The 9,913-nt window shown below is 56.9% G+C and overlaps 1 protein-coding gene across 2 annotated transcripts; it reads right to left on the bottom strand.

Annotated features, from left to right (window-relative positions):
- Window positions 1-288: 288 nt before the first annotated feature.
- Window positions 289-9,891, bottom strand: C2CD2L (C2CD2 like). 2 transcript variants are annotated; one of them, XM_045483119.1, is made up of 14 exons: window positions 9,123-9,891; window positions 7,002-7,097; window positions 6,519-6,638; window positions 6,242-6,352; window positions 6,034-6,150; window positions 5,827-5,938; window positions 5,581-5,689; window positions 4,613-4,677; window positions 4,395-4,522; window positions 4,129-4,303; window positions 3,339-3,440; window positions 3,063-3,199; window positions 2,690-2,975; window positions 289-1,380 (listed from the first exon to the last, which is right to left on the bottom strand). In XM_045483119.1, exons 1-14 carry the CDS (start codon window positions 9,474-9,476, stop codon window positions 1,169-1,171), a joined length of 2,124 nt encoding a protein of 707 aa, XP_045339075.1. In that variant the 5' UTR covers window positions 9,477-9,891; the 3' UTR covers window positions 289-1,168. The 2 variants fall into 2 exon arrangements, with proteins under 2 accessions (XP_045339075.1, XP_045339076.1); XM_045483120.1 differs by having other exon boundaries at window positions 3,063-3,196.
- Between the last annotated feature and the right edge of the window lie 22 nt (window positions 9,892-9,913).

The following is a 9,913-nucleotide window of genomic DNA, read 5'->3' as shown; positions in this document are numbered from 1 at the left end:
CTCTGATGGACTTCTTTTGCTACAATATCGTCCCTCAAAGGCCCGTTCCCTCATCCTCTCTAGGTCCTCTCAGCCCACCCTCCACATCCTCACCCTCTCTAGGTCCCTCATCCTTCCCTCATCCTCTCTAGGTCCCTTCCTCCCCACGGGAACTTCTTAGCAGCCCCAACACGTGGGTCGCCTACTCCACCTCACTGTCTGGGCCCCTGTCTCCGACCCTCTCACCCCACCCATCCCACAGCCTCGCTGCCCACTCACCTTGCAAAGGATAACCAGTGGTCCAGTTTATAAACTCCAATTTGACTTTAATTTAATAAATTAAATTCCAAGCCATCACACAGCAATGGACATCATCATCTCCCAACACGCGGAGGGTGCAGCCCTGCTCTCACTCCATCATCATCATCAGTCTTTAGTAAAGCCCCTGGAGCCATCGCTCTGGGGAAGGCTCCCACCCAGCTCTGGGCTCCCTCCTTCCAACAGAGCCACTGCTCGCAGAGAAGGCATCAAGTACAAAAACGGTAATAAAGGGAGGGAGGGACGAGGAGCAGGAGGGGGGGCAGGGAGGTGGGGAGTACCTGCCCCCCAGCCCGGGCACCGGCCCGGCTTTCTGTGAGCTGCCAATGTCCTCAGAGGCAGACACTGGTGCTGGTCAGAGTGGGGACCTGAGGGAGACATGGGAGTCCTGTCCCAAAGGGAATTGCCTACCTTCCTGGGACAGGAAAGAAGGGTCACCTGGGAGAGATGCCCTCTCTTGTCTGTGCACTGAGGGTCCTGGACCACACATATAAATAGAAAAGAGAATAAATAGGGGAGGAAGGACCAGCTGAGGAGCTGAGCACCCTGGGACTCCTCTGAGGGGCCAATGTCGACAGCACAACCGGTTCCGAGGAATGCCCACAAGTGCAGGGGCAGAGCCCTCCTCTTGCTCCCAGCCACCCACTCCCTTTTCTGTGTTCTCAGCAACAGGTGCCCGCCTCTCTCATGCTTCCCGTTGTAAGCACCCTTCCAACTGGCCCCACAGCCCAGGGTGGACAGGGCTTCCTGGAACCCAGAGGGCTTCCCTGGCCCAGGCTGTTGGGAATCCAGGAAGGGGAATGGAAGAGGATGTGGAGGGTGGGCTGAGAGGACTCCTGCCCTCTCCTCGCTCAAAAGGTGAGGAGGGCCCTCAGAGCTGGGGGCTGGGGTTGCCATTGGCCTTGGGTTTGGATTTGAAGGAAAAGCGCTTGATAAGGCGGCGAGAAAAGCTGCCAGCCTTCTTTCGGACACTGGGGGTGGCCGTCGTGTTGGAGAGGTCGTCGTGTGATTGGCTCAGACCAGCTTCCTTCTGTCGAGGCCTCCGGCGGAAGATAAGCTTCGTGCCACTGCGCAGGAAGCTCACTGTGGGGGAAGAGGGGAGGCTGAGGCAGGCAGAGGGTTTACGACAGGCGTGGGGTGAGGTGGGGAGCAGAGAAAGGACCAAGCACGGAGGGGTCAAAGATACAGAACAGAACCTTTCCTTCGCCTAGAAGCCAGGCTTCCTTAGGAAAGAAAGTAGAGACAAAACAATGCCTCTTATCTTTCCTGAGGAAAAAATGGTGGCGCTCATGGGATTCTGTGGGCAAGCCTAACTGTTGCCGCTGAGGAGGAATGTCACAGGGCTGCTTCCCTGTAAGGACAGACTGACAAATGGACCTCTTTACTCTGGAAAGAAAAGACGGAGCAGAGGGCATTTCTAAAAGCCCATAAAAATCATGAAAGGATAAGGTGGGTGGCCAAATTCCGGGATGCGAGCAGGAAGCTGCATCTGGAAAACTTCAAGGAGGTAAATTTGGGACCAGTATAATGAGACAAGTGTTTACACAGCAGGCTTTGGACTTAGGAATCTCATTATCCCAAGAAGTGATGCAGGCTTACATCATAGTTAAAATACATGTGTGGTTGACGGACTCGTTGGCAGAGGGATAAAGATGTTTGGGGGCAAAGCCTCTCGTCCTTAGAAGTTAGAAAACACCACGACTATCCACGGGCTGTGTCACTGCTAGAAGGACACTTCTAGGTTTGACTGGGCGTAGGATTCCTTATACTCAGAGGAAAGCGAGTACAGAATGGAAGTCGGCGGGGGTGGCGGGGAGAGAAAAAAAAAGAAGAAAGGAAAGAAGGGGTGTGCTTAGACCCAGGAAGAAAGAAGAACAGAGGTAAAGGGAAGTCCTTTGGCATCCCTCCCAGTCACCTGTGCCTGTCAGATCCAGGCCAGGACCCAAGGCAGTAAATGCCCCTTCTCTACGCTGGCTTGGTTGAAATAGGCTGGGAAATGTAGCGATCCCTTAGGGGAGGAAGGAGAAGGCAAACTGGGTTGGGAATCCCATTCCCGTAAGCGTCCAGTAGGACCCACGTCACGATACTGGGCATAAAAGGGGAGGGGGATAAGTAAACATTAAAAAAAAAAATTGAAGGGGCGGCTGAGTGGCTCAGCCGGTTAAGCGTCCAACTTTGGCTCAGGTCATGATCTCGAGGTTTGTGGGTTCAAGCCCCACACTGGGCTCTCTGCTGTCAGGGCAGAGCCTGTTTTGGATCCTCTGTCTCCCTCTCTCTCTCTGCCCGTCCCCTGCTCCCTCTCTCTGTTTCTCTCTCTCTCCCTCTCAAAAATAAACAATTTTTTTTTTAAATAAAAAAAAGAAGTGGAGAGGACATGCCAATATTTCCCCACCTTTGTGATCCTTGAGGCTGCGGGTCTCCAGGGCGCCAGTAGACCCTGTTTCTGACTCAACATCATCCACAGATGGCCTCTCAGAAATGTCCGAACGTGTTGTCTCATCTGCTTCCTGGACGCTCGTGGGGCTGGAGAGGGGATCTAGGGGTCCTGGAGACATGGCCGGTGGGTCTGGGGGAGGTGAGGAGGGACCTCCACTGGTTCCCGCATCATCCTGCATTGAGGCCTCCAGGGATGCCGCATAGCCCAGAGACAGTGCCAACTCGTCCTGAGCAATGGGCACCTGGCAGGAGGGACACATTTTAATGGGCAGGACTGACCCATTAGGGCTTTCTCCCTATCCCAGCTCCTCTCCTCAGAGCCCTGTTACCTTGGAAACGCCAGAGATGATGAGAGTGCTACGCTTGGTGGGTGTCTTTTTGGCTGCCCGCCCGCTGGGCTCCGTCAGCTGGCGAATCGCCGTCTCTGCTACAGGGTCCAAGCCGTTGGAAAGGTGGCTCTCCCCTGCTGGGGGTACAGAGGATTGGTAACATGACTCCTCCATGGCTCCTTCTTGGACTCGGACTCCTGTGCCCCACCCAAAATGGTTTCTGACTCTGGGGCTCCAGTGCCAACCGCCACTCATACTTCCCGATCCCCCACTCACGGCTGCTGCTGTGGGAGGCACTGCTGGGGCCGCTGCTCTCACTCAGCACAGTCGTAGTCTTCTCGGTCACCTCCACCTTGGACGGGGAGCAGGAGGGGGAGTCTGGTGGGTGGGGGAGGGTCAGTGAGCCAGGAGGTGCCTTAAAGTGGCCCCCACCCCCTACCGTCTTTATTGACATGCACACTTTGGCTGACTCAGAGGGCAGGGGTGACGAAGGGACAATTAATCACATGGGTGATTAACAAGATGCCACGGGGGCAAAAAGACAGCACGGGAAGCAAGGGGAGTGTGGGGCAATGGCATGGGACCCACTGAGGGTATCGGGAGACACCTTGAAAATGCAGAGTGCACAGAGATGGCACAGGGGTCCCCTGGGGGTGGGGGGGAACCCCAAGAGACCTCTGGAGCTGGGAGAAATGTCCTGGAGGGCCCCTGGGAGTGGGAGAAGTACAACAGAGGCCACTGGGTTTGTTGGAGGATCCCAAGGATGCTAGGAGGTCGAGGGTAGAAGGAGGCGCAGGTAGGCAACCGGGGCCAGGGGGGAAGGGACGGCAAGAGAGCGAAGTACAAGAGTCTTGTAGAGGAGGGCCTGGCCGACCCGGCGCTAAAGCTGGATAGGAACAGCGGGGAAAAGGAGGGATGGAAGAGAAGGCTTGAGAGAGAAAGATGATGAGGAAGGTGTGGCTGGAAAGCAGGAGGAGCTGGAATTAGGTCTTCCCTTGCCCTTCCCTGTCCTGCATGGGTCTGCAGCCAGGGACCCCTGGCTCAAGCTGGGCTCCCTTCTCTTTACCTAGTTTCCCTTCTACACGAGGCCGGGACTGGACGGTGGTGACTGTGGTCACGATGGTGCCATCAGGCATGATGGTCCGGTCCAGCTCGATCTTCTTGGTGGGAGTGATGCTGGGGCGTGGAGTGGAGGGAGCAGGTGTACCTAGGTTCCGGGGGGAGCCCTCCTCATACTGAAGCTGCCGAGGGGTAGAAGAGCAAAGAGGCGGCGCCTCAAAAACTGCGCTTCCCCAGTGTCCTCCCGTCTTCTCCCCAGGCTCAGCTTCTCACCTCCACTGCGATGGTGGCCGCTGGTCCCAGGGCTTTCCCCGGCCCTAGGGTGAGCGGGCATACCTGTCTTCGGGACAGCGGTCTGGAAGGGGAGCCCACAGGCAGCGTGACCTGGCCCAAGAGTTCAGCTGGGGAAAGGGGGAGCACTGTGAGCTGGGCCCACGACCGGGCCCCACTGAGCACCCATCCAGAGGGGCTCCTTCCTGCCCCATACTCACTGTCTCCAGAGCTGCTGTTCCTCAGCACTTTGAGGGTCAGCTCCCGACTCTGGGGGCCCAGATCCCTGTGGCCAAGAGGAGGTGGGGCAGGGAAGGGGAAGATTAGTAAACTGAATCCACCCTTGAACTGATCACAGGCCACAGGCCCGTGGAATAAGGGCTCCAATGGAGCCTGCCCTCCAAATTACTGTCTCTTCCCAGGGTGCCTGGCTGGCTCAGTCAGAAGAGCATGTGACTCCTGATCTCGGGGTCATGAGTTCGAACCCCACTTTGGGTGTAGAGAGTAGTTAAATAAATAAAATTTTAAAAAAAGTAAATCTTTAAAAAAGTATAGATGCTAACTGATTTGGATGTAAATTTAAAAAACTAAAATTAATGTTTAAAAATCTTAAAACAATTAAAAACAAAAACAAATACTCTTCCCAAGAGAACGGGACAGAACTCTGCTCAGTGAATAGTATGCTAGGCATTCAGATCCTCCCTGATCCTGCCCCATTTGCCCTCCCTGTCTCTCCATGTCAAACCACCCCCTTCCCTTTGCTCAAGCGGTTTCCTCTGCCAAAAACACTTCTCTCTCACACTCTGTTGAGACCCTCTTCTTGCTCTAAGGTGCGGTTTAAATGCCACCTTCTCCATGAAGCCTACTCTGATCTTTATTCCCCATGGGAATTAATCTCCCCACACCTAAGCACGCCCACGGCATTCTGTGTAAATCTTGACTGGAGCCCTTATACCATCGTCTTCACATACATCTGTGTCTGCCTGGAGCCTGCAATCGACTCAGGGGTGGGGGTGTATCTTGGTCACGTCTGTATCCGCAGGACCTAGGCCGGGGCCTGGCATACGATGGGGGCTCACACCAAAGTTCAGTGAAAGCAGAGCTGATTCGTGCTAAGGCTATGCGGGAAGGGTCTGATCTTCAGTCTGCCCATAGGAGCAGGGGTGGGGTTGGAGGAGTCACTCCTTACAGTGCCAGGTCGTCAGTCCACTCCACGTCGGGACCGGCACTTGTGGGCTTGGTCCACTTCTGTTGTGCAGGGTTGTCGAGCTCGGCTACACAGCATAGCTCCCCAGTGCCTGGGAGGAACGAGAAATGAGAAGATGCTCAAAGATGGGAAGCCACTGAGGAATGATGAAACGACACCCGTGGAAGAAGGGCAGGGGGCACCTGCACCCATAGCCCTGGCAGGCCCCCAGCTGCTTCTAGCTCTCACCTTCCAATTCACCTCCCAGGTGAGATGCTCGAAGCTGCCGTAGGAACAACCGGATAGGTCTGGAGATGGCTGGCTGCGCCTGGGGCACCGTGGGTGGCTTCTCACTGGATACCTAAGGGCAGAAGGAGGTAAAACGAGCGAGGATCCCTGACATAGCACGCTGGGGACGATACGCATACGGACTATTTGCTTCGAGGGCCTACTTACCGGGCCTCCAGGGGCAGAGCAAGCCCTGAGGTTGACCATCATGGCTGGCTGAGTGCTGACGATGGCATCCTCGATCAATTCCTCGATGGTGGAGAGCTCTACTTGCTCCTCGCCTCTCTGTAGGGAGAAAAGGAGAATAAGGAGGTGGGGCCCCCAGCTTTGCACCCCCTCCTTGCTCTGCCTCTTCCGCCGAGCCCTGCCCCCTTACCTCCCTGGCCTGCAGCTTGGGAAGCACCGTCAGGCTGAGATCCGGACGATCAGTGAAGGCCCAGGACACAAGCAGCCCCTCATCGGGGATTTCCTCCAGGCTGACGTCCAACTGCGGAGGAGGGACAAAGGGACTGGCTTGACTTGCCTCACACCTCCAACTGCTCCTACTCCCTAGGACCCTCCCTTCCCAAATTCTGTCCCAGAGGGAACCAAACTGAAAGGCTGAGGCCCTGAACCGCCCCCTGCCCACCTCAGTTTCCCACATCCCCTTCCACCTGTGTTGGTGGCAGTGTCAGAGTGACGTGGTAGGTCTCCATGGAGACGGCAGCGGGGGACTGCTGGGTCACGGAGACTGGGAACATCACCTCCTCAGCAGAGAGCTGGCAATGCAGCACCTGAGACAAGCGAAGCACGGAGGCCAGGAGGGTCAGGCATGGAGGAAGGTGCCCAACCTTGCTTTGCGCTGCCCTGTAGAGAGCCCTCCCCACTGGGTTTTTCTTGGGACTTCACCCTTCTGGGGTCACAAGCCCATAGAAGAATTAAAGTCAAAGACTCCTCTCTCCAGAAAAATGCAGATATACACACACGTGTGCTACATTTCGCGTGCAACTTTAATGGGATTCTCAGACCTCCTGAAGCCAATCCTTGCATTCCTAAGGCATTCACAGACTTCAGGCCAAGAACCCTCAGACTAAAGGGAACTCTTGGGACCAGCCCCCCTTGGGGCCTATAGAAGGCAGTGCCCGGCAGCCCCTTACCATGGTGCGCTCTGATTGGTCTACGCAGGTCACATGACTAATGCTGGCTCTGGGTGGCAGTTGGGGCACCTCCTCAAAGGCGATTTGGATGGAACTCTGAGGGAGTAAGTAATGTGGACACAGGGTCAGGTCTCCGGAGCTGCCCCCCACAGGGCTGGCCTGCTGGGTTGCTGGCTGGGTCCTGGCACTGCGGAGTCCTCAGCTGCAGGCTGGCTTCTGGCCCCTTCTTGGCTCAGGGTTTTAGGACAGGGAGTGTTCCCCTTGAACCACACCTCTCTGGGGCCTGCAGTTGCTAGGAAGGATGGAGGAGCTAGACCGCCTCAAAGACCAGATCACTTTGAGCTGAAGACCCTAGATTCCTCCTGGAATACTAGGAGCCTCCCTCTTCTCCTCCCACCTTTCTCTTCATTCCTCAACCTACCCCCAAAGAAAGGTGCGCACCGGGAAAAAAAAATAATAAAGGTGTTGGTTGCCACCTACGTATAATGAGGGAGAGAGTGACTCGGCTGAGCTAAAGGTAAAAGCAATAGGGCCACTTATTCAAGATAAGAGCTGGAGAAATGAGGCTAAGCCTACGTCTACATACACAGGATGCAGAGGCTCAAGAGTATGACACTATCTATATTCTTGGGGTTGAGGACTAGCTCCACATGGGTGTGGGGAACTTTACCAGAGGCACTGGCAAGAAAAGCAAGCTCAGAGAGCTCAAGCTTCCAGAGGCCTGGCTAATTCCCCAAGGCAGACGGCAGGGTGGTATTAGGCAGCAGAAAGCTGCTTAGCTTGGGTCTTGAAAGAGCTTCCTGATTCTTACACAGCAGTGGAAACAGCCTACTGCAGTCCCATCCAGAAAGCAGGATGGGAAGGAGAACTGAAGAAGGGGCACCCACTGAGCTGGCAGCCGTTCCTCGGGTCTTGGGATGGGAGGAAACAGATTCACAGGGCCCGTGTGCCTGGCACACCAGAGAACACCAACTTCTCTGTGCCTGTAGCTGGCTTGTTTGAAGGCCAGGCCCAGGGAGATGGGGAGATGGATGCTAGGAACCCCAATCTCCCCACCCCCTGCAAGGGAGGCCAATGTCCAGCTGAGTCAGCTGTCCTGGGGAGTCTCTCCTGACCAAGGGACAAGGTACAGGGAGAAGTGGGTGGAGGCATGAGTTCAAGATGTAGACTAACAGATGCCATCTGGTTTTCTGCTGGCTAGCTGGACAGAGGAGACTGAGCAACTTCTTACGTGGCCACTTTTGTTTCCAGGCATCTGGGGAGCTAGTGGAGCAAAGCCCTAGTGGGAGCTGGAAATGGAGAACCTTCTGGGTAGGGGGCTGATGGGCTGTGAGAGTGAAGACAGAATACTGGGCCGGGATGGGAGAGGGCCCCATGACACGGAGGCCTCTACCTCCCACCCCACCTCAGTCTTATGACCACGCTTCCTGCCCTACTTCCTGGGAGACCAGATGCCCATGGTGCAATGGGAGGAAGTAGGCTGGGCTGGTTTGTGACTGACCCTCAAGAGGCAGTTCCAGACTCATCTACTTTGAGGGGCATGGACTGTCAATCTGCTCTCCACCTTAACACCTTTTCCTCAATATATACACTGCAGGTCAGCAAAAAGAAGGGTGTGTTAGACTGTATCAGTGAAATTACTAAGGGCCTGGGGGGGGGGTGTATATTTCAGGCTCCTTGGGGATCTATCTGCCTGATCAAACCAGGGATTTGGGGCATGAAATGTTAACTGGGTGTGGTGGCATGAGGACCAGGCAAATTTCTTCTGCAGGTGCACCTGTTTCCCTTCTATCCTTGCTCCCCGACACAACCAGCACCCAGGCTACACGGAAGTGCCCTCGGGCCCAGGGATTAGCGTTGCTATGAAAACAGCAACTTGTGCTTGGGTTTGCAGCCAGAGAGTACCTTGACCACAGAATAGAGGATCTGGGACATAGCTAGATTTCTACAACCTCCAGCCTCACCTGCACCCTTTTCTGTGATCCCAGAGGGGAAGAGAAGCCGTAGGGTTCTCCAGTTGATCCCCACCCCCATCTGGCCCTCCAGGCAAGAGCAGTCCCTCCCTCCCCGCCCTGGAAGGAAAGGCTGAGGGAACCACCTAGGTGCTCCTGTCCAACTCACCCCGTCCCTGCAGGCCTGCTCGTTCAGCGCTCGCACCCAAGCCCGTTGCCAGTTCTCTCGGAAAGACTTGAAGGCGAAGAGCGACGCCAGGAGGCCCCGGACGCCTGGCTCCTCGGGGGCACCAGCCCGAGTCGGCCGCAGCCGCAGCAGCGAGCGCCACACGCCCAGCTCCCGAAGGGAGCCCGCGGGCTCGGCAGCTAAGGCGGGTCCCGGCCCCCGGCCCCCGCGGGCCCGTGCCAGCCACAAGCCCCGGGCATACTGTAGCAGCCAGCCAAACACCGTGAGCAGCGAGGCGGCGAAGAGGATCAGCAGGGCCGCCCAGCCCACGTCCTGCTGCCCCCAGCCCGGATCCATGCTCCGCACGGGCTCCGGTCCGGGCCCCGGCACGGGCTCAGCCGCTGCCCCGGGGGAGCATGGCCCGGGCGGGCCGCGGGGCGGGGGCGGGCTCCCCCGGGGCTGAGCGCGCGGGCTTGGGGGCTCTGCGGGGATGGGTGTTCGGAACTAGTGGATGCCACAGATCGATGAGAGGAGTCCTGGGGGCTCGCAGCGCCGGGGTCCCTCTCTGCGTGATCCGGATCCCTCCTCAGTTGGTCCGGCAGTCCGACCTGGGTTAGTCGCCTGCCAGCGCCCGACTCCTCCCACGGCGTGGGCCCTTCTGGACCCGGGCGGGGACTCTTCTGCAGAGACGTGGGGGCTCGCGGACCGGCACCGGCTCCGGAAGGGCTGCGTGCGCAAAGCCGACATTGACAACACGGCCGGCGCCCCGCCCCCACCCGCCCTTAAAGGAGCCG

Source organism: Leopardus geoffroyi, chromosome D1 (genome assembly GCF_018350155.1).
Source record: "Leopardus geoffroyi isolate Oge1 chromosome D1, O.geoffroyi_Oge1_pat1.0, whole genome shotgun sequence".
Taxonomy (NCBI): Eukaryota; Metazoa; Chordata; class Mammalia; order Carnivora; family Felidae; genus Leopardus; species Leopardus geoffroyi.
The sequence above is the reverse complement of the archived record's forward strand: the minus strand, read 5'-3'. Positions and strand labels throughout refer to the sequence as shown.